This window comes from Heteronotia binoei, chromosome 8, assembly GCF_032191835.1.
Source record: "Heteronotia binoei isolate CCM8104 ecotype False Entrance Well chromosome 8, APGP_CSIRO_Hbin_v1, whole genome shotgun sequence".
Taxonomy (NCBI): Eukaryota; Metazoa; Chordata; class Lepidosauria; order Squamata; family Gekkonidae; genus Heteronotia; species Heteronotia binoei.
Genome location: NC_083230.1, coordinates 41,319,997 through 41,343,860, shown reverse-complemented (window position 1 = coordinate 41,343,860; position 23,864 = coordinate 41,319,997). Strand labels below are relative to the sequence as shown.

The window sequence follows — 23,864 nt, the reverse complement described above, 5'->3', positions numbered from 1 at the left end:
TACCTCGCCCGATTTTTTTGTTTATCTGTTTAATTTAAGAAGAGCACTATAAATTATTATTTTATACTCTTTTTTTAAAAAAAAGACTTTTTTTTGTCTACTGGGGCCTTTTAGTTGTTAAATATTTAAAGGGACTTTTGTGGCTGCTCTTTTTTCCCCTCGAAGAAGTAATTTAATTGCGATCTCATCAAAGATCCCTAAAAAAGCTCCCGATCCAGACTGTAAACTTCACTGATTAAGGTAAGAAAAGAAGAAGGTTGGAATGTTTCTATGATTTGGGGTGCGGGGAAGGGTTTTCAGCGGGGAGAGAGTTTAAATTTATAATTTAGAATCAAATGGATTTCGTTATGTAAGATTGTATAAGATGCATTTTTTTCCGAACGGGGGGGAGGAGGGGGCCACTCGGTCAGCGTTGCTGTATCCGGGTAGTGGTTAGAAAAAGACGCACATACATAGGTTGGAGCTGCTGGTGCAGTCTGTCTTGTGACTGATTTGCATTTTTGGTGTTTAATATTCGGGAGCCTCATTTTTGGAGGGGGAGATGGCAAGGAGTGATAAGGAAACAGCGGAGGCTAATGTGAAGAAAAATGAATGCGTTAATCCTTCGACTGGGTTGCATCATATTCAGAAGGTGGCAGGGGTGGAGTGCGTTTTCGAGGCTATCAGGCAGAAGAATAGCTGTTACATTTGCGTATGTATACCAAATCGAAGTGTCTGTGTAAATGGAGCTTCATGAATCTAACCACTCCTTGCAGTTCCAAAGACTCGGGTTCGTTTATCTCTTAATAGGCTAAAGCGACACAGGTCTGGATTAATTATGAGGATGGGGAAACCAGGTGATGGTTTTTGTTACGAAGGTCGAAATAAATTCTTGGGCGCATAATGGGCCTTTTGCGCACTTTGGCCTTTCCTACGCAGGTCTTATTCCCCCTCCCTCCCGATGGCGTGAGCTCCAATGTTGTAGTTAGAGATTATCTTTGTTCTACTGTCTTGTACTTTTCCTTCCTCCCCCCTCCCGCGTCTCCCGCCCTTCTCTGCTGGTACTTTTCCACTCGCCTGGCTGCCGATGAATCAGGCGCGGTGAACAGCAGCAATAGCAGCGGCGGCTGTTCACGTGACCCGGTTGGGGAGACCACTGCAGTATTGACGTTTCCTTCTTATCTTCGCAGACAAGGCAAGTCAAGCATCCAAGGACAAAAGATCAAGAGGCATTCGCGCTGCTGTCACAAACCCAAATAATTAACTTGCCTGTTTAATCTGGTGTCTAAGGAGGCATCCTGGATCCCGTCATGAGCAAAGCTGAGATGGGCAAGCTCAACACTTCCCCTGATGAAGACAGCAGCAGCTATAGCTCCAATGACTTCAACTACCCCTACCCAACCAAACCAGCTGCTATAAAGAGGTCAGAGGGCTTCCCCAGCATTTCTTTTGTTCTGAGGCTCAATCCAGCTCCCTGCAGAGCACTGTGGGACCTCTCAGTCATTGTTATCAGAAGTTTATTTCAGCCATGTGTGTGTAGCCTGTTTTTAATGTTTACATAGATCACAGACATAAAAAAATCCAATTTCCAAATCTTTGTATTTCTACATAAATACTATACACCTGTTCAAAAATAATAATTGAAATTATTAGCATCTGCAACTGAAACTGAAAAATCAAGAATGGTGATATTTTAAAAGTGGGGAACTGTTGATAATACTTATAGCAGCTTTCCCCCTTCCTTTTTCTTCCCATAGCCATTATGTAGACATGGATCCAGAAAACCAAAACTTTTTACTTGAATCCAATCCTGGAAAGAAGAAATATGAAACTGAATATGTAAGCACCAGCTATTTACATATGACTAAATGTAAGCAGTTTTCAGATAACTGATTCCTAGCTGACCTCTTTTTTCCCTTTTTCACAGCATCCAGGTACTACTTCCTTTGGAATGTCAGTATTTAACCTCAGCAATGCTATTGTGGGGAGTGGCATCCTGGGGCTGTCTTATGCCATGGCAAACACGGGAATTGCTCTTTTTGTGTAAGTATTACTTACCTATGAAAACCAGAGTAGTATGTTCTGGGTATTAGTGCACATTAACACTGAAACCAATTGATTGTCTAAAGTAGCCTTTTAGGGGGAGAAAAAAATGTAACAAAAGGTTAAACGCAAACTCTTCTGTACATCTTAAAGTCTTACCACACTCATTGGAATTGTAGCCAGATCCAATTCATGGTTAATCAGAAACAAGTAATTTTAAACACATAAAACATAATCCAGCCAACAAAAAGAGGATTTTAAAGTCATGCTTACAACTGTCTCATTAAAACAGTGTGGTTCAGATTGTTTGAATCTGATTCAGATCTTGGCCCTAGTAGTCTGTATTATCATGTTTGTATGCAAACAGAGAAAGTTAAAAAATGATTGCATGTACCACCTTCACACAATCAGAAACTGAAATCACATGTATTTTAAACTGCTATCACTTGGGTATCTTTCAGCATTCCAGTTAATGTATATTGCCATCTTCCATAAATTATCTTATCCCAGTTTAACAGTGCAATCCTATGTGGAATTACTGTAAACTAAATTCACGGATTTCAGGTGGTTTATACTGGAGTAACTCTTCATTGGGTTGCACTGTAAATGAAGAAATGTTGTCCTAGGGTTATTTTTAGATTTCTCATTTATTTGCTTTAGGCATAATATTTGAAAATGACATATTTACCATGGAAGTGGTTTTTAAATATGCCTTTCTGTCTTCTCAGGTCCCCTCAGTATGGGTCACTGATGGTCACTCTGAAATGTCCAAAATGCAGTATGCTGGTAATGTTACTGCTGCTCCAGAAACAAAATGAAGTGTGAAGCACATTTTGGTGTATGGCATTTATTCATTTTTTGCTATTTTTTTTAAATGTGGAAGTTTATATGCATATAAAATATAAACAAAACAAAGCAAAAATGTGCCATACAGTTTAAGAGAGAGAGAAAATTGTTTGGCTTTATGTGCAATTCATGCTCCAGGAATGTTTTGCAGTGGTTACTATGTCATCAGCATAATGCATGTTAGCAGTACTCTCAGGAGAGTGACACTTAATTTAAAACCCATTTAAGAAAATTGAGGGTTTCCCATTGATTTCAGTGTTTCCCAATTGAGGGTTTCCCATTGATTTGCATCAGGCTCTTAAAACTACATTTTCCAAAGTTCAGTCACCATTCTTTCCCATGGAGATGCTGCCTGTCCGTAATGCCTTAAGCCGAATACAAAGAGAATCATGGAAAAGAAATTCTGCTAAGAAGAAAAGTCTTGATGATATTGTTTAGATTACTATTCTACAGGGCTTTTATTGTAGAAAAAGCCCAGCAGGAACAAATTTACATATTAGACCACACCCCTGATGTCACCATTGTTTTGCTAAGGGCTTTTTTTGTAGAAAAAGCCCAACAGGAGCTTATATGCATATTAGGCCACACCCTCTGACACCAAGCCAGACAGAACTGTGTTCCTGTGCGTTCCTGCTCAAAAAAAGCCCTGACTATACATCTTAGACTTAACAACGCTTCAAAATATACATTCAGGAAAAACTGAGCCAGTTTAGCAATTTAACATGGAAGTTCTAAATATATTGAATGCAGTTTAGCAAACATTTATATATGTTTGAATTCCATTTAAATTAGTGAGATTTGAACATGTGTAGCTATGTATTGAGTTGCATTAGTATGGTAAAAAGCCTAATTAAAATTCTAGGACTCTTCAGCATTAAATGCAGGGGTGGAATTCTAGCAGGAGACTTGTAAGCTCTTGGAGGACTGGCTACATCAGGGGTGTATGGCCTAATATGCAAAGGAGCTCCTTCTAGAATTCCACCCCTGATTGCATGTAAGAGCAAATTAAAAGTATTTTCATAAATCAGTGTGATTTTCATGTATTTTGGATTGAGGTGCCAATATTTTCTAAATTATAGCTATAGAGTAGCCTGCCATCTCACTCCAAAATGTTATAATTTATATGCCAACATTGAATCTTTGGAACTGTAACCATAAACTACCTAAACTAATATCATGACTTTTATTTAAAATGGACCAGAAATTTTAAAAGTAAAACACAACTTCCCTTTTTGACCTGTTGATATCTCAGATGTGTAAACTGGTTTAAATCCAGTATTGATGCTTAAATTAGTATGGGACTGTATATAAACATATAAAACTTACAACACTTCCTGTGTCCTGATCTAAATTATAATTCAGCTATATTATTACTATTTTGTTTTATTGTTTGAGCATGATCCAGGCAGAATTTAAGACATTGGTTCCTGTGGAAAAGTATCATATGACTAAATCTTTCCAGCTGATAGAATTACTTTGTTTAATTTTGTCAGGGTTAAGTCCTGAATGCTATGTGGACTTGGTGCGATATGTATCTACATTTATTTTATTTCAGTCAGATTGAAATTTGTGATTTTATTTTTTTAGAATTCTTCTACTCTTTGTGTCAATATTCTCTTTGTATTCCGTTCACCTCCTCTTGAAGACTGCTAATGAAGGAGGTATGATAATATGGCTGTTTGTACATTGGAAATTTTATTTTTTTTCTTCTCTTTCTAACTTTTACAAGGTTACAACTATTTTTATTTTCTGTGGTTACAGGATCTCTATTATATGAACAGTTAGGGATGAAGGCGTTTGGTATGGCTGGGAAACTTGCAGCATCTGGATCAATTACAATGCAGAATATTGGAGGTGAGGACTTTCAAATGCTATGTCCTTTAAAATAATGTTATAAAAATTTTCTCTGTGAAAAAAAATTGTCACATAAAATGCTTCTTTAATGACAAAAAAACATTAACGATTATGTTGTGTGACTTTTCAACTTATATTATAAATGTGTAATGATCTACAATATTGTTCACCTGCAGCTATGTCAAGTTACCTCTACATAGTGAAATATGAGTTACCATTGGTCATCAAGGCATTTATGAACATTGACGAAAACACAGGGTAGGTCTTAGCAGTGAACCTGGAATGGGCATTGTAAATACTGTCTTTGGGGACCACAGTTGAAATTCGTAAGTGTAACTTCTTACCCTAAAGGAAGAGAACACTGGTAAGCGCCTGTTACACCAGCCAGCTTCTTGAGTACTTTATGTGTCCTGTGAGTTCAACTTTACTAGAAAATAGGGGGAAGTTTTTTGCTTTGACAGAATAATGCATCTGTAGCAAACTGAATTAAGTGTCCTTTTACCAGATACTGCTTTGTTTTGAAACTTTTACTGCATCTGTGTACTCTGAGGTTCATTTGTTTGTTTGGAAGTCAGTTCATATAACAATTTTGTACATTACCCATCTGCAATACTGCTGTAAAAAATACTGTGAATGTAACTCTGCATTAATGGATAGTATTTGTACTCACAACTGAGTTGTATCCAGGGCTTTTTTGATAGAAAAAGCCCAGCAGGAACTCATTTGCATATTAGGCCATACGTCCGGACATCACCATAGTTCCACACAGGCTTTTTTTATAGAAAAGGCCCAACAAACTAATTTGCATATTAGGCCACACACCCCTACACTAGCCAGCCGGAATTGCCACTAAGCCAGCCGGAACTGCGTTCCTGTGTGTTTCTGCTCAAAAAAAGCCCTGGTTGTATCTGTCAGAATTCTGACTTCATACATGCTGTGGGTTGCATTGACTTCAGTGGAATTTCCACATAATTTTAGCAAGCCAGAGAAACACTGGAACACTATGGATTTGGTTTGAAGACACAGTTCTAGGTTCTTTATCAGGATTGTGCTCATTGAGTTTAGTCCATAAGTAAAAATTAGTGTTTTTTATTGTTGTTAAATTAGTTCTAATTTCTTGGGAAATGTTTGTTCCATGTTTGGGATGCATCACCCACATATGATAAGAACTTAGTAGGGCATTACAGAGTCTTGGTTTACTTGCTCCTTCAGTGTGTTGCATGGATGCATACACAGGCACCAAATGAGACCTCATTAAAGCAATTGAGAGGTCTGTACCTCCCTCCCTTCTGCCCATCCAACCCTCCCATCTCTGCTCAGTCAAGGAATGTTAACTTGCATTGCTTGATTAAACCAAAACAGGAAAGCTCGATGGTCCCCTTTATGTGTTTGAGCAGTAGAGCTGTGCTTCATGGGGGACTATTTGTGTTCAAAGATTGCCTCATTAAGTACATATCTCTACTAGTTCCTATTAAACGTAAAACCAGCTGCAGTTCTAAGAACAATTTTCATGTTTTATAATTTTTATTGATTTTAACTATAAAGAGAAGAGGCACAAGCATAGATACATTAAAGAGGGGAAGGGAGGGATACAAAGTGGGAAAAACAAAAACAGAAAAATGCAAATATGTCAGTTACAGTTCTACCTCCAAATGAAATACCCAATTCTTTCTACCTGCAAGTATGAGGTTCTCCCCATATATATTACCATCTTTATCTTTCATTATAGATTTTTTACTAAACTATTACTTAAAATAAAAGTCTAAACAATTCTTCTTCAGCACATATAAGTATAAAAGAATCAGAGCAGTCTTAACACAGAACTGGCTGGCTAAGCTTAACCATATTGAAAGCACAGACTAACTTGCAAGTTTAACAATATTGTCATTAAAATAAGCATACGAAACAAATACCTTTATCCTTCTAACAAACTTAATTCAAGCAGAAAAAAAGAAAAAAAAACAGATTTCATAGAACATAGGGAGAAAAAAAATAAGCTAAAGATAAAACATAATAGTTTTATCTGTCTCAGTATAGACAGTTTCTCCAAACAAACATACTAAGAGCAGATCTACCGGATTACTAAATAATTGTGCTGTCTGCCTTCTTAACAATTGATCCAAATTAACTATTTATTTATATAACACTTTTTGCAAAACTTTTCAATCCTTAGGATCTCACTTGACCTCTAATAACAATTTTCTAGGAATAAGCCCTGTTGAATACAAGGGGGCTTTATTTCTGAGTAGACATTCTTGTTCCCAATGTCTCTAGATCAAAGACATATAACTATGTCCCTATTCTATAGCAGAAGAAACATTTTTTTCCTCAGATCCACAAGGCAAAGATTAAATTTGAATAATTTGCTAGGTATGTGATCATATGTTAGTACTTCATAGCAGTTTCCTTTGAAGTACCTTTAAAATTGGAGTGAAAATATCAGTTTGTTTTGAATTATCAATCTCAGCCATCTGACATTTACTCTGATAGTAACACATGGCATGAACTTGGTCCACATTCTTCTTCTATCTGAACATTCTGTGGTACTAGGGTTATTCGAGATTTGCACATTAGTATATACTAAAACAACATTCAGCACATAATGTACCTTTGTGTGCATTTGTAATATCAGTGGTTAGGTGTTGCAGAATTAGGGCCTGTATCGAGCCTCAGTCCTCTGCTAAGTCTATGCTACTTTAATTTTTACAGTAACTTAGACCCCATATTTGAATCTTTGGTTGTTTTCTCTAGGAGGCTACAGAAGTCTGCTATGGCTTCTGGAATAGATAACTATACATGACTTTTTGCCTTAACGGATGTTTATACATATAAGGAGATGGTAGTGTCACTATCAGAATCAAAATAGATACTGGATCTGCATCTAGCTTCCTCAGCTTTCCTTGACTTCTCTGAGAGCTTCCTCACCTCAGTGATAGGACAAAGAGGAGGGATCGGGGTGGGGGCTTTGAGTTAGTTCTATTCAGTTCTGGTTGGGCCTGTATCATATTCATGGTAGTCTTACATATCAAGTACATCACTTAGGTATGTTAGGTACTGTACTTGGCTATTGGTCCAAGGAAGCTCCCAGACAGGTACCAAGGGTCAGGGCTGCTCATCAATGCCCTGGGGTCTTGATGGTTGTCGCCAGAATATATTTCTTAGTATCTGAGTGTATACTGAGTTTTTCCTTATATCTGTGGCTCCCTCACTCTCTGGCAAGGGAGCATCCAGCCAGTCTACCCACCAGATTAGAGCTTGGATTTGGGATCTTCCCTTTGAGAAGTTCCCCAACATCATACTTTAGTCCTAAACATCAGGACAGGATGGATATGTATGAGATTTGCAGTTGTTAGCTGTGAAACTGAAAAGGTTTAACACTAGGGTCAGTGGCAGATTTGTCACCCACAATGCAGTTGGTTCGTTTTCTGTATCTTTCAACTATGTGAAAAGTGTGTAGTCATAACTTCAGCAAAGTTTGCTTCCACAACATACAGCCTAGTCCTATGTGTATTTGTGTGGAAATCAACTGGGCTAACTTCTGATTAGACTGTAAACAGAACTGCAGCTTTAAGACTGTGGCTTTAAAAATTAAAGCTGTGTAAGAGATCCCATTTCAGACAGTCTTTGTGTGGATTAGTGCAGCTTCTACAGTTGCTTCCATGCTTGTCCCAGTCTTCCAAGGGCTGAATGCTGCTTGCGCAGTTATCAACCATAATATCAGAGGTACTTTACATGCATGGAGCCTGCACCATTGAGAGGAATTGCAGAGGTTGAAGGGGGACATGATTGCTCTATAAGTATTTGAAGGGCTGTCACTGTATACTTAGCAGAGGGTGGGGAGCTATTCCTGTTGGCAGCAGATGAGAGGATTCATAATAATGGGTTTAAATTAAAGTTGGGAAGGTAGCAACTGGGTATTAGGAAAAACTTTTTTGCAGTAAGAGTTGTTCAACAGTGGAATCAGCTACCTGGGGAGGTGGTGAGCTTCCCCTCACAATCTTTAAACAGCAGCTGGACAAATACTTGTCAGGGATACTGTAGGCTGATCCTACATTGAGCAGGGCATTAGACTAGATGGCCTTTATGGTCCTTTTCAACTCTTATGATTTTATGAATCCAAGTGGTGGCAGCCATCTGTTGTTGGGGTGAATGCAAAAAACTTCCTACTAATTTAGGCCAGCAAGTAGTATTAAATCCATACCACTGCCTTTTGAATAAATGTGTTTATGGTTAAGGTGCCATGTCTTCCCTGTTGAGAACTACAACACTGGATTGGCACAAGTACCCCTTTAGCTACTTTAAATTGTGGATGTGATCACCATGCAATGCTTTAACTAGCTTTTCTTTGTTTTCTTACAGACAGTGGTATCTGAACGGTGACTATTTGGTTCTATTGGTATCCTTGGTGCTTATTCTTCCATTGTCACTGTTGAAAAATTTAGGTAAGTTGGCGTTAATTTTTCATGTATGCCTTTTATGTAATGTTGAGAGAGCATAGTAATTCTCTTTAGCATCCGCATGAGATATTTTCAGTATAGAAGCCATTTCTCCTCCATTGGCTTCATGCATGCTGAGGTAGATTCACAAGGAATATATCAATTGGTATATACAAAGAACCTCCTTATAGGAATCTTTAATATTCTGTTTAAAGTGTTGCATGGGCACATTGTGAATGGACAGGATAGAGGGATTTGCACTATGCTCAGTCTAACTGATTAGGTTGTAGCAATGATACCAATTCTTGCCCATTCAATTGACTTAACTCATACTGGCAGTTTTGCAGGCCAGACATTGGAAATATTATCACTCAAAAGAATTGTACAGCTCAATCTATTTTCCATTTTGTTTGATTTTAAGATTTCTTGCAATGAACAAACCTCTTACAGACTTCCCTTGGTTATGCAGGAAATAAAAAACTCTAAGTTAAACACATAACTTAAAAAGACACTTTGATATTACAGGTTATCTTGGTTACACAAGCGGATTTTCGTTGTTGTGCATGGTCTTCTTTCTGATTGTTGTAAGTATAGGGTTTCTTGTTTGTACTTTTAAAATATTTGTGATATTGAGAAGGCAAAGGACTTCTAAAACAAACTATCTGGTGAAAGTAACAGATTGTACTTGCTCATTCCTTGTTAGGTCATTTGCAAGAAATTTCAAATTGATGTTTGTGGAGTGGATTACAATAAGGTTAATCAGACTCTGAATGCCACCTTAGAACATCATTCAGCTGCTGTAGATGTTAATGGAAAAGCACCCAATATAACTGATGACAAGTGCACACCAAAATACTTTATCTTTAATTCGCAGGTAAGATTAAGGATTAGCAAGAATCTGTATGTGCTAATTACAAATACGTTCATTTCTGTTTCATTGAGTGTGGGGATTCTCATACTTTTGCACCTGTAGGGGAAGGTTCAGTGCTTCTTAAGCTGCCCTTGTTAAACAGGAGTTGACACAGTGTCATCCTAAGCAGAGTTATACTCTTCTGAAGCCATTGAAGTGCTTAGAATGGCACTGCTGGAATGCTGAAAGTATTCTTTGAAAGCCGGTCAGCCCTGGCCACCAGTAACTTTCAGTGCAATCCTAAAGAGAGTTACACCCTTCCAGGGCAGTTGACTTCAGCCGACACAGAAGAGTGTCATTCTGGTTAGGACTGTACAGCATGTAGCTGATGTTGCTCATTTCCTTATTTTTGGTAGCTTTTGAAAATCACATTTTAAATTCTGCTACTGAAAACCTTACTTAATAAGCAACATATAGGAGACGTCTTTGCTTTCTGGTAAGTACATGGATGTTTAAGTCAATGTCATAGAAGTAGTCAGCATACAATCCATATGCCTTTTAGTAGTAAAACTTTTCACTGACATAAATGAATTAAGGTTATTGTGGTAAATAGTCTGATTTAACTTCTGAAAGATAAACATGTTGCATATTACAAGTGTATTCATGAATGCATTTTATGTTTTCCAGACTGTCTATGCTGTACCAATCCTAACATTTTCCTTTGTTTGCCATCCTGCTATTCTTCCTATTTATGAAGAACTGAAAGGGTAAGAGCTTCACATATTTCACAAGGCACATATTTCAAAGAAAATAAAAAAGTGTCGAAGCAGAAAATTCATAAATAATAATTATTTTATTTCCTTTCAAACAGCCGAAGCCGTAGAAGAATGATGAAGGTGTCCAATGTTTCATTCTTTGCCATGTTTCTGATGTACCTTTTGGCTGCTCTCTTCGGCTACTTGACATTTTATGGTAACTAGCCTGTCCCTTTATGCCTGTATGGGCAATTTTGGCACAGTCCAGCCAAAATAAAACTTTTTATATAATTTTGATTTCAGTAAAATGTGAGTTTAACTGTCCCACTAAAATCAGTGGGTCTTTAAAGTGTATAATGGTACAGATCATGATTCAGGGGAATTGTGTGACCCACAGCTTGAGATGTATTACTGAAAAGAAGTAATTATCATTGAACTATGCAGGGCTGATTTCTGTAGCAATGAAAGTGTCAGCAGAATTTAGCCCCTCTTTTTTATGTTTAACGAATGCACATACTCTGCTTCATTTTCACGTGCAGTCCTGCTTGTTTGTTTTTCCTAGAAAAATGGAGGGGAGGAGGAGCATACCAGAACTTGCTAGTGAGAGAAGGCTTCCAGCCTTCCCTTATACAACCTTGTAGAGCCAGTTTGGTGTAGTGGCTAAGTGTGCAGAATATTATATGGGAGAACATAAGAGAAGCCATGTTGGATCAGGCCAATGGCCCATCCAGTCCAGCACTCTGTGTCACACAGTGGCCAATATATGTGTGTGTGTGTGTATACACATACACACATACTGTGGCTAATAGCCACTGATGGACCTCATAAGAACATAAGAGAACTGGGTTTGATTTCCCACTCCTTCACATGTACCTTTGAGTCAGTCATAACTCTCTCAGAGCTGTTCTGCTCAAGAGTAGTTCTCAGAGAGCTTTCTCAACCCCACGTACTTTACAGGATGTCTGTTGTAGGAAGGGAAAGGAGATTGTAAGCCACTCTGAGACCCCAGATGAAGGGCAGGGTATAAATCCAACCTGTTCTTCTTGACTACCATTAATGTATGAGCTTAAGCATCTGTCTCTCCTTCCCTCTAAGTAGATGCCAGAGGTGTGTAGAGAAAAGACAGATGGTAGTTCTTAATACCGTATCAGTAGGCTTGTTTCCTATCTGTCCTCAAGTAAAAAACATTGTAAAATTTATAATGAAAACCCAATATGACCAACCTGCTTTCACTGGTGGTTGGGAGGTGTACGTTGTCTCACACCTTCAATAGTTAATATTTCATCAGCACAGGAGGAACAATATTGACAAAGTAACATGTATACTATTGCATACTAAAGGAACTTATCAGTATGATTCAGAATATAGAATTTTGTCTACTTAAGACTTTGCTAAACAAAACTGAATAGGTAAGAATATCTGTAAATTTACTTTCCAATATCTATAAAGCCACATTGCAGTTTGCTCACATAATTCCATTTGGAAACTGTCTTCACTTACGTAATTGCACAGAGATTTTACCACTGTGTTCTGGACTACTAATATTAATTACTAATATGTTTAAATGCAATCTCCTTTGTAGGAAATGTTGAGCCAGAGTTACTTCATACGTATTCAAATATGCTGGGAGCTGATGTTCTCCTCCTTATTGTCCGTTTGGCTGTTCTGATGGCAGTCACTCTTACAGTGCCCGTAGTAATTTTTCCGGTAAGTGACTTTACTTGGGGGAAGGAGAACAGCCATTAATCAAGCTAATTTAGTACTCATATGCTAATTTCCTGTTTTGTTTTGCTTTTTTTAAAAAAAATGCATTTGCTTATCTTTGTATAAATCAAAAGTACTGTCTTCCCCATCAAACTTGGAACTATCATTACATTCATTTTGCTGTTAATTCCTCTTCAAACTGGAGTTATGTGTGCTGGTAGCTTGTACATGGAGTGTTTGTGTGCCAAATCCCCTATTTGTTTAAATAGAAGGAATAAATTTGTATATGTAAACAGTGAACACATGCATCTGTTGCTCCAGTGAAATTAATAAGGCATATTTCTCATTTCCTTAGAATATGGGAGAGGGGCTATGGCTCAGTGGAAGAGCCTCAGCTTTGTATGTAGAAGGTCCCAGATTCGATCCCTGGCATCTCCAGTTAAAAAGGTCAGGTAGTAGGTGATGTGACAGACCTCTGCCTGAGACCTTGGGGAGCTGCTTCCAGTTAGAGTAGGCAATACTGACCTTAACAAACTAGTGATCTGTTCGAGTATAACTCAGATTAATGTGTGTTCAACCAAATAAAGCTGACTGTACTATATAACCTTCGTTGATGGTTTTAAACTGTTAACGGTTGTATAAAAGTAAATCCCTCCCACCTCCTTATACAAATGGCATTCAGTTTTCTTTCAGCAGTCTTATGTGTTATTTTATTAGAAATATTTTTAAAAGAAATGCCTTTGGAATGTCCCTTTATGAATATGTCATGACTAAATAAACATTTTTGTGTTTTCCAGATCCGCAGCTCCATCACACAGTTGTTGTGCGCAGGGAAGGAATTCAGTTGGGTGCGACACTGCGCTATCACAATGGCTCTCTTGGCATTCACCAATGTTCTCGTAATCTTTGTTCCCACCATTCGAGATATATTTGGATTCATTGGTGAGAGTTCTTTCATTACTCTTTGTTAATGCTTTACAAAATACCCGAGTAATAGAATTAGGAACTGAACATTTTGATAAACTTTAATTTTTAATACAGGTGCATCTGCTGCTGCCATGTTGATCTTTATCCTGCCATCTGCTTTCTACCTTAAACTTGTGAAGAAGGAACCTATGAAATCAGTACAGAAGATTGGGGTAAGTGTAGAGGAATAATCACAATCCACACAGTAATTGACCATCAATGCCATTGCTTCCTAGAAGCAGGGTGTTCTTTGTGACCACCTCTTTTATGACCTCATTTTCCTCTCCTCTCTCAGGAGATTCTACTGCCTATGACCATCTGGGCAACTGTTTTTCTGCTTTGATTCTCACTATTAAATTGCTGTATAAGTAATGGGGTATCTGAAATTGCAGCTTGCAATCATAGAGCTCTTGGTATTAAATTACACTACTATTTTGAAGTACAACCAAGTGTATTTGGGGGATATGCATGATCACAGTGACTTTAATGAACTGTGCTCAACATTTATGTAATTCTTAAAGAAAAAATGAGAAGTGTTTGGCTTCATGCAATCCCTCTGGTGCTTCTGCAAATCCACAGGCTGTGTTGGCCTTCCCTGTATTGGTCTCTCCAGCATTTTTGGGCAGCTCAAGCTTTGCTCTTCTGTTAGTCTGTCCAATTACCTTTACTTCAGGCATCCTTTGTGATCAAATGTTTGTCCTTCATTTGTACTGTTGTCATTCTGTATTGCATAGAACTATATTAAATATCACACTGTCTTGGAGATAAGTTCCACACAAAGGAATGGACTGAAGACAGGTGTACTTAAAATCTCAGCCTGATACGTAGCATATTAAATGAAAGTAGTCCCTATTTAAAATCAATAAGATTTACATCTACATATTTAGCATGAGGGTGCCAGTAAGTTTAATATTAGGTACTTTGGGTTGTTAAAAGGAACCAAGAATACATGAAAACAATTTTAGGATTCAGTGAGTGGTCTGAGCTTTAAAGTCCAAGACATGTCTGTGGCTTCAATGCAATAGTGATTACTCATGGACATACAAAGCCAGAGTTTTCTTTTACAGTTGCACTTCATGCAAGATGGAGCCAGAGTTACACACACACACACACACACACTGAGATTGATTTCTTGAAGTGCAGCGCAGAATACACCAATAAAACTCCAGCTTTCTGAGCAATTCTATTACATGTGCTAAGATAGTTTAATTGTATGAGAGCAGAAAATTTTCTGGTGAAATAAGTCTTCAGTGTTTTGTATTCTGTCTTTATAGGCCCTTCTTTTCCTGCTCAGTGGCATGTTTGTGATGACTGGAAGTATGACCTTGATCATTCTGGACTGGATCCATAATGCTGCTTCCAATGGCCATTAACTGTTTACTTCAGACTCCGGTATTCATTCTACCATCTACTGAGAGAGAGGACTTCTTACCCGTGTTTGCAGTTCTGCTTCCTTTGAAATGCAGATTCTTTGATGCTGTTTCATCTGAGTGTAGAATAGGTGGACTTTTCTGCACAATGGAAATGGATACTAACATCAAACCACCTGAATCTTTGGCTGAGGGAAGTGACTATTTATTCCATTCCAGAGAATGGACAGCTGTCTCTGTAAAATTTATCAAGCCAGATATTTGGCTCCTATCATTGTTACTTGGATTTTTTTATTATTTACTTGAATGTGCCTAATGGAAAAAAGTGATGTAAGAAATCAGTTAGTTTACAGCAGAGAAGGGGGTAAGCTAACCAGTGAAAGAGAAAAAAACATAATTATTTTTGTACCAAAAATTATGGACCTCAAAAGCACTATTTTGACTTTAAGGAAATGTTTTGTAAGTTGATGTTCCAAATAAGGGTAGAAAGAAACCTATAAACTGTCTAAATTCAACAAGTCAGGCCTTTCTATAGAGGCATAACTTTAAAAAGTATATTTTTGGCCATGAAAACTTATTTTTGAAATTTATTATACTATAGGTCACTTAATTTGGAAAACTCAAAATTGTGACTGAGTTCTGTATGTAGTCCAAGTTATTTTGAAACTAAAACCAAACAAAGACCCAATGTTAATATAGCTAGTCAAGTCAGCATAAACTACCATACTGTCTTGAAAGGAGATATTTACTCAAATGACCATGTTCTAAAATATTCCATGCCACCAGGATCGGTTTATATAGTAAACACTCTATTGCTGTGATCGCACACACAAAATAATGCACTTTCAATGCACTTTCCAACTGGACTTTGCCAGTTCAAACAGTAAAATCCAGTTGGAAAGTGCGTTAAAAGTGGATTTGAAGGTGCATTATTTTGTGTGTGTGATCACAGCCTATATGTAGCAAATACAGTGTCTAATCAAAGGAATACTACAACCAAGCAAGTCCCTTGAAATTCATGTGGGCTGCAGAGGAGCAGTATTTGGCAGATCACACAGTAGGTCATTAGAACAGCAATATATTTGCATCTTTCTTCTTGAGGTACTGAATAGTGCAATCAGATAAAATGGGGTGGGGGAGATTTCATTCATTTGCAGTTACCTACCAAATCTTTGTCATTAGTTGCCATAGGAAATCTCCATCCCTCTTGATGGGAAATTCTCCTTACTGACAGCGTACAATGTAGTGACAATGTTACAAATTTTGGCTTTGTTATTTTTTTTTTCAGTTTATTATTTGAAACAAGTAAAGGTGAGGTCCTGTTATCGTTTACGAGTGGTACAGTATTCAAAAACTGTACAATATTTTTTCAGCATCAAGTTTTCATCCATTGTTGGATTTTAAATTATTTTATTCTGTGTTCCTCTGAACATGTAATATATAGCCTTTATATTACACCAGGATTTGGTGTAGGCAGCAGCAGTTCTCTTCATAAGGCTACTGGGATTTCTAATGCAACTGATAGTGTATAGTAATCTTTTTTTAAAAAAGAAAAAAGATCATGTTAGACTAGATGATCATCTTATATTTATTTGTTTCTAAAACAGATGTATGCTGTTCAACCTTAACTACTTAGTTAAAGATGCAGCTGGTGTTCAGTGGGTATTAAGATCTTTCTTTCCATGTAGATAGATTAATCTAGGAGATAAAAGAATTTCCCCCATTCGTTCTCCGCTAAATGTGCCTGTTCATTATAGTTCATGGGAGCTCTGCTATCCCTGTCTTGCCCTTACCCCTCTGATTAGTCAGAAAATGGCAAGGGGGGGGCAGAGTAGATGGAGACACGCACAGAGCTCCCAGTCACTGAACTGTGCACCATTGTGCAGCCTGAATGAAAGTCTTGTGCATTTGTGCTGAATAGAAGGCATACAGGTATTCAGTTATGTTACAGTGCGATCTCTCTGTGCATAGGCATTGAGCACATGTGGGAATTCCTCATGTCTTAAAACATTTTATTGCTATAGCATGTATGTTGCAACAATTCAGTCCCAGGATAAAGTGATACAGTACTTCGTTAAGAGTGCATTTGACACTGCTTATTATACACAAATAACTACTGTAAGAATCAAGACAGGCAAGAATTTAAAGGTGTAGTACTTTGTGGACTGCTTTCACCTATGTTCATCTGCCATAATACTTAAGAATTGGGTCAGAGAGAGCAAACAATGGCATGTACATTTTTTAAGCATTGGCCTAGGTTTTAAAATTTAATAATGCAGATGTTTTGTTTGTATTTCTGCATGGCAACTGCTAGCCCCTAAAGTTGCTGTCCTGATTCCACTGAGATCAGTAGTAACAGAAACCTGCCTTATTGAAAAGTGACTAATTTCCCCCCCTTACCTATTGTGAGTAGCATGTAGTTTGACTCAAAGCCATCATTTTTGGCAGGGCACTCTGGAGTGTAATTGATTCCCAGCCTGTCCTGACCCTTCATCTTTGTTCTCAGAATGTACTTGGAAGAACTGAAAACTTTAGATTATCATAGCATTTCAAAGATGATGAGTTTTTAAGCAACTGATTGTCCATTGTATTTGTTCTTTGTCTTGGAACTGTCTCTGGGTTTGATGAGTTAGGATTATATTACACATAACGAAGAAGATTGACACTTCTCTTTTTCTGCATATTCGACTAGTATAGTGGTACTCAGCCTTAATGCCTCTAATTCTACTTCCAATGTTTAACTCTGACACATTGCCAAAAGCATGTAACAGAGTTTCAGTTCAGAAGGCAAGTTTTCTTCCTTACCCATTAATATGATATTTAAACAACAACAAAACACTGATCTGTCCAGAACCTTCAAGGAACTAATATAAGATAGGGAACAAAGAGACCTTCTTTCCAGAATCTGAAAGAGAGAAATTGCCTTTAAAAATTACTCCATTGGATCCTCTCAGCAGTCGGAAGATGGAAGAAAAATTGTGTCAATATATGAAATGGCAAGTTATATCTGGAGTGTAGACTGTGAATCAAGCAACTTTCTATAATGTTATTCTATGACTACCAAGTTCTCCAACTGCATCAGCTGAGTAACACTAGGCTAGATGGATTTTTAGAGTTCGACCCTGTTGCTGTTCTCTCAGTTTGGGAGTTTCAGCGATCATCTGAGCTAGCAGTTTCAGTATTAATTAAACCACTTTTTGTCACCTCATTTTAAAATTACTGTCTTCCATGTTGTTTCATTCATAAAATGTAACATGTTATTTATAGAACAGTAACCTGTTGAAGTTAAAACCTATTTTTCAGTATTTATGGGTAGCCTCTGTACATAAATTATGTCTGTATATACTGTAAGTATATTGTATATAACGTAGGCTGGGGGTTTTGTATATATAATCTTTTGTTATACTTGACTGCTAACGTATTATGCCATGAGTCATTCATTTATGTTGTACATCCAGGAAACAGTTGTTTGATGGAAGTTTCCAGAGAAATGGTACTGCTGCACCTGTTGACATTCTGGGTTCTCAAGTTGCATAATGATGGTAGCATTAATATGGTGACTGATATCCAAAGAACTACTTCAGGCGCACCTGATGGTATTTGTAGCCCATTGAGGTTATTTTCCATTTTTCTTTCGATCTGCATATTCCACATTATATCACAAAACTGCTTCTGTAACTTCCCTCAGTTTCAAAAGTCGTTTCCTATGTGTCATGAAAGAAGGTGCTGCTGTTTGAAGAAAACAAGCTGACAGCTGATTTGGGGTTTACAGAACTAGTTTCAGAGCTAGTTGAGAGCCAGTTTGGTGTAGTGGTTAAGTGTGCGGACTCTTATCTGGGAGAACCGGGTTTGATTCCCCGCTCCACCACTTGCACTTGCTGGAATGGCCTTGGGTCAGCCATAGCTCTGGTAGGAGTTGTCTTTGAAAAGGCAGCTGCTGTAAGAGCTTTCTCAGCCCCACCTACCTCACAGGGTATCTGTTGGGTGGGGGGAAGGAGATTGTGACCGCTCTGAGATTCAGAGTATAGGGTGGGATATAAATCCAATACCATCTTCATAGTTCTTTGGAACTTCACCATTGACAACAAGGGCTGTAATGCATGCAGAGCTCTATGAGTGCTAGGGGGTTGCCATCAGGACATCTTCCCCCCTTCACAGGGGATGGCAAACCCCACAGCATGGGGCTTCTGATTGTGCCCTTTATTACCAATGTGTACACTGCAATAAATGTGAATCTTTAGTCTATGAAGTTCAGGTTTTCACAGTACAAATTGCCATAGATTATTTCAGCAACTGATTTAAAAATCTATCAGGCCTTCATGTACAGGTATGATACTACTTTGTATATACTGTATATAGATGTGTGTGTGTGTGTATATAGATATATATATATAAATAGAGAAAACACTGTATTGTTAGGTCAACAATTTATCTACAGTTGTTGAAAGAAAGTGCTACACAGTTTCAATGAAACATTGTATGTTTTAACTAAAATAAAGATATAATCTTAAAAGATTGCATGTATAAATTATTCCCTTACAGAAAATATACCATGTAAAATTATAGATCTGACAGCTGTTCATTTTGTTTATGAGGATGATAAATTAATTCCCAAATAATTCATGATGGTAAATCCTACTGAGTTCACTAGAGTAAACTTGAGTGGCTTTAGGATTCCAGAACAAAAAGAATGATGTTACATCTTTAAAGAATTAACAGTTTTATTATGGCATAAACTTTTGTGCAGGTTTATGCTACCATAAATTGGCTAGTTTTGGATCCAAAGAATTTATTCCATGAGTGAATAAGTAACTTTGCTTCACCTATGGTCTTTAAGTAGTCATCAGATTCCTTTTTGGATTAATAGAGGCCATAATCCTTACCTAGGAGTAAATTTTAGTGGGATTTACTTCTGAGTAGACTTCCTAGAGCTTGCTCCCTATCAGTGTTCTCTAAAGAATTACACTGATCTAAGCCCACTGACTGCAGTGGCAATGCATAGAACTGCACTGTAAAATGGCTACCCATCTGGCAGGTGTAGTTAAGACACTGATTGCAAAGGACCAAGTAGAAGTTCCCAAACACCCTGCTGCTGACCCTTCCACATTGAGTTCAGTGAGCTGAGCTTATAGCACAGAATGAACCCTGAAGTATTAAATCCTATTTGTAGTAGTGGTGTTATAAAATACAGCCACAGAATACTTTGTTACTTGGTCATGCAAAAAATTCAATCATGCTTAATATGTCATCAGCCCCCCATTACTACTTTTGAGCATTGATTCTTATTACACAAAATACTGCCTTGGAGTTATTTTACAGGGTAAATTAGAAAACTGGTTGAATCTGGCATGTTTCTGTGGCTATCCATGGGGTTGCTTCCTGGGAATATGAAGTAAAAATCCAATGACAAACACCAGCGAGTACAAGTATGAGGAAAAGGAAAAAGTAACCTTCCACCAGTGCACTCTGTATTAAGAATACTTGGGCTATGATAGCTGGAGAAGTATAATCTCCTCTCATCTCTTCTCTATTGGAAAAACTCAGCCATTTGCAGGTTTTAAGCCACAATATGGATTGTGACTATTGCACATTCTGATTCCATGTGTTAGGGAAAGTACTTAAGAACTGCATTGCTTCAGATAAACATTTGACATCTGTGCTGTGTGGAATAGTTGGACCTTATACTGTGTTAAAAGGCCTTCATTTGTTTAATACCCTGCTTTCCTCCCCAGTAGAACTCCGAAGAAGCTTATACTTTATCCTCATAATAGCCTTGTGAGGTAGGTTAGGCTGAATAGCAGTGACTGGTCCAAGATCACCCAGCAAGCTTCCATGGCAGAATGGGAGTTTGAACCTGGGTCTCCCAAGTCCAAGTACAACATTCTAGCCACTAAAGCATGCTGACTGTCCATATGTTTCTTTTCCAGAAGGCTTTTGATCTGACTGAGTATGGGATGGTGCCTTGTCATCTGCTGTATCATAAGAATGGTTTTGTGATAAATTTTTATTGTTTGGACATTGCTTTTTTAATATTGGTGGTAGCTGCCTTGGGACTCCATATGAGACAGAAAGACAGAATGTAAATTACCTAAAATAATAGAAATTATTAAAGAAATTAAACTTTTGATATTAGTATATTAAGGAGAGCTCAGTAGGAGGTGCAGCTGGCTCTAACACAATGTGTACCTCCTTTTTATGTTACAGGAAAAATATTAAGAACATAAGAGAAGCCATGTTGGATCAGGCCAATGGCCCATCCAGTCCAACACTGTGTCACATACTGGCCAAAAAAACCAGGTGCCATCAGGAGGTCCATCCCACTGTCCCCCCGCCCCCTGCCCCACAAAGCACCAAGAATACAGAGCATCACTGCCCCTGACAGAGAGTTCCAACAATACGCTGTGGCTAATAGCCACTGATGGACCTCTGCTCCATATGTTTATCCAATCCCATCTTGAAGCTGGCTATGCTTGTAGTCGCCACCACCTCCTGTGGCAGTGAACTCCATGTGTTAATCACTCTTTGGGTAAAGAAGTACTTCCTTCTATCCGTTCTAACCTGACTTCTCAGAAATTTAATTGAGTGCCCATGAGTTCTTGTATTGCGAGAAAGGGAGAAAAGTACTTCTTTCTCTACTTTCTCTATCCCATGCATAATTTTGTAAACCTCTATCATGTCACCCCTCAGTCAACGTTTTTTCAAGCTAAAGAGCCCCAAGCGTTTTAACCTTTCTTCATAGGAAAAATGTTCCAACCCTTTAATCATTCTAGTTGCCCTTTTCTGCACTTTTTCTAATGCTATAATATCTTTTTTGAGGTGCAGTGACCATAATTGTACACAATACTCCAAATGAGGTCGCACCATCAATTTATACAGGGACATTATGATACTACCTGATTTGTTTTCAGTTCTCTTCCTAATAATTCCAGCATAGCATTGGCCTTTTTTATTGCAGTCGCACACTGTCTCAACATTTTCAGCGAGTTATCTACCAGGACTCCAAGATCTCTCTCTTGGTCAGTCTCTGCCAGTTCACACTCCAACTTGTATTTATAGTTAGGATTTTTTGCCCCAATGTGCATTACTTTGCACTTGGCCACATTGAACTTCATCTGCCACATTGACGCCCACTTACTCAGCCTCGACAGATCCCTTTGGAGTGCCTCACAATCCTCTCTTGTTCTCACCACCCTGAACAATTTAGTGTCATCCACAAACTTAGCCACTTCACTGCTTACTCCCAACTCCAAATCATTAATGAACAAGTTAAAAAGTATCAGACCCAGTACTGAGCCTTGGGCACCCCACTGCTCACTACCCTGTACTGTAAAAATTGCCCATTTATACTCACTCTCTGTTTCCTATTAATTAGCCACCTTTTGATCCTCAAGAGGACTTCTCCTTTTATCCCATGACTCTTGAGCTTATTAGGAGCCTTTGATGAGGAACTTTATCAAAAGCTTTCTGGAAGTCGAGGTAAACAGAATCTATTGGATTCCCTTTGTCCGCATGCTTGTTCACCCCCTCAGGGAACTCTAACAGGTTAGTGAGACAAGATCTTCCCTTAAAGAACTCATGTTGAGTCTTCCTCAATAACTTTTGTTCATCAATGTGCCTACTAATTCTCTCTTTAATAACGGTTTCCACCAACTTTCCTGGGATTGAAGTCAGACTGACTTTCACGGATCACCTCTGGAACCCTTTTTAAAGATTGTGGTGACATTAGCTACCTTCCAGTCCTCAGAAATGGAGGCAGATTTTAATGAAAGATTACATATCTTTGTCAGGAGATCCACGAGTTCACCTTTGAGTTCTTTCAGAACTCTTGGATGTATGTAATTTAGGCCTGGTGATTTATCAGTTTTTAAATTGTCTATCAGTCATAGGACCTCCTCTCTTCACCTCAATCTGACTCAGGTCTTCACACGCCGCACTAGCAACCCAAAATCTGTAATGTTTTGGAGAAAAGACTATGCATTGCATTCCCAGCAGTTTTAGAATCACTGTATTTTAAAATAAGGCTTCACTACCTTTTGGGTGAAGTACACTGTACTATAGAAAGCAGTTTTTAGAGGAGAGAAGTTCATTCTTTGTCACTTCTTGACTTCTTTTGCTAAGATGGTAAATCAGTATAAGTGATGATGTGTTTGGGGGTGGTGCTTTGACTTTGAAAAGAGCCATCAACCAGATGTAATAACCTGGAACAGAACAGCTTTTTGTCACATGTCCATGAATAATTCAGTTTACATTTACGTCACCAGGTAACAAACTTTTCCATGCTGATATGTGGATTGGTATTACAGAATCTGTTTAGGTATCTAAGGATTCATCCTAATGTACTACATAAAACCTGACTTTTGTGTGAGTTCTAGGTAGTATTGCCTTAAAAAAAACCCCAGCAAAAACAGTTACCCTTCCTGATTATCGCACAATTGAATGTTCAAAAGCAAAAACAAAATTGTGAAAACAGACCAGTTTTCTAGCTAAAATATCAAATGCAGCCCACCACATAAGGCCTCCCCTGCATGTGATTCATTCACCTAATCCATTTGAACTTTTACCTTGTTTCTCTATAAAAATGCATCTTCCAATTATGAATTTACTATGGCTAAGATTAATTCAACTGGATAAACTCTTAAGGCCACTCTGTGCAACCCTCCCATCAATTTAAAAAAAATGCCTGCATTTATTTTTCCAATCAGGAATCTCAAGTTGCTGATGTTGAAATTTAAAGCCATATAAAGCTTGGGACCAACTTACCTTAGATTGCCTGCTCCCATCTGAACCTACCTGATCACTGTGGTCATTGTCAGGAGTTCTTTGAGTGTCTGAGGCCAAGAAAAGAGCTTCTCAGGTGTGATTCCAAAATTATGGAATTTCTTCCCCAAGAAGATTCATCTGTCCCCCTTGATCACTGTATTCTTCCACCTGTTTCATTTGGCATTCTCCCACCCACCCTCCTGTTTATGTGTTTTAATTGTTTTCAATTGATTTTATATGTATTTTTTAAAAGCTGTTTTAATAGCTTTGATTGTTCACCACCTTGAGGAACTTATGTAGG

General features: G+C 38.0%; 1 protein-coding gene across 1 annotated transcript; it reads left to right on the top strand.

The window, feature by feature from the left end:
• The first annotated feature begins 1,146 nt into the window (after positions 1-1,146).
• Positions 1,147-16,913, top strand: SLC38A2 (solute carrier family 38 member 2). Its single transcript, XM_060244956.1, has 15 exons — positions 1,147-1,402; positions 1,737-1,818; positions 1,907-2,022; positions 4,456-4,529; positions 4,630-4,722; positions 4,899-4,980; positions 9,082-9,164; positions 9,684-9,742; positions 9,862-10,032; positions 10,696-10,775; positions 10,880-10,980; positions 12,346-12,470; positions 13,265-13,409; positions 13,509-13,606; positions 14,708-16,913. Exons 1-15 carry the CDS (start codon positions 1,290-1,292, stop codon positions 14,804-14,806), a joined length of 1,521 nt encoding a protein of 506 aa, XP_060100939.1. The 5' UTR covers positions 1,147-1,289; the 3' UTR covers positions 14,807-16,913.
• Positions 16,914-23,864: the final 6,951 nt, after the last annotated feature.

What these genes read in the sequence shown, in the direction of transcription:
- SLC38A2 (XM_060244956.1), top strand. Translation starts at nt 1,290, where the DNA reads ATGAGCAAAGCTGAGATGGGCAAGCTCAACACTTCCCCTGATGAAGAC. An exon ending in AACATTGACGAAAACACAGG is followed by an intron (nt 4,981 to 9,081) that starts GTAGGTCTTAGC and finishes GTTTTCTTACAG; the next exon opens with ACAGTGGTATCTGAACGGTG. An exon ending in ACTTTATCTTTAATTCGCAG is followed by an intron (nt 10,033 to 10,695) that starts GTAAGATTAAGG and finishes TATGTTTTCCAG; the next exon opens with ACTGTCTATGCTGTACCAAT.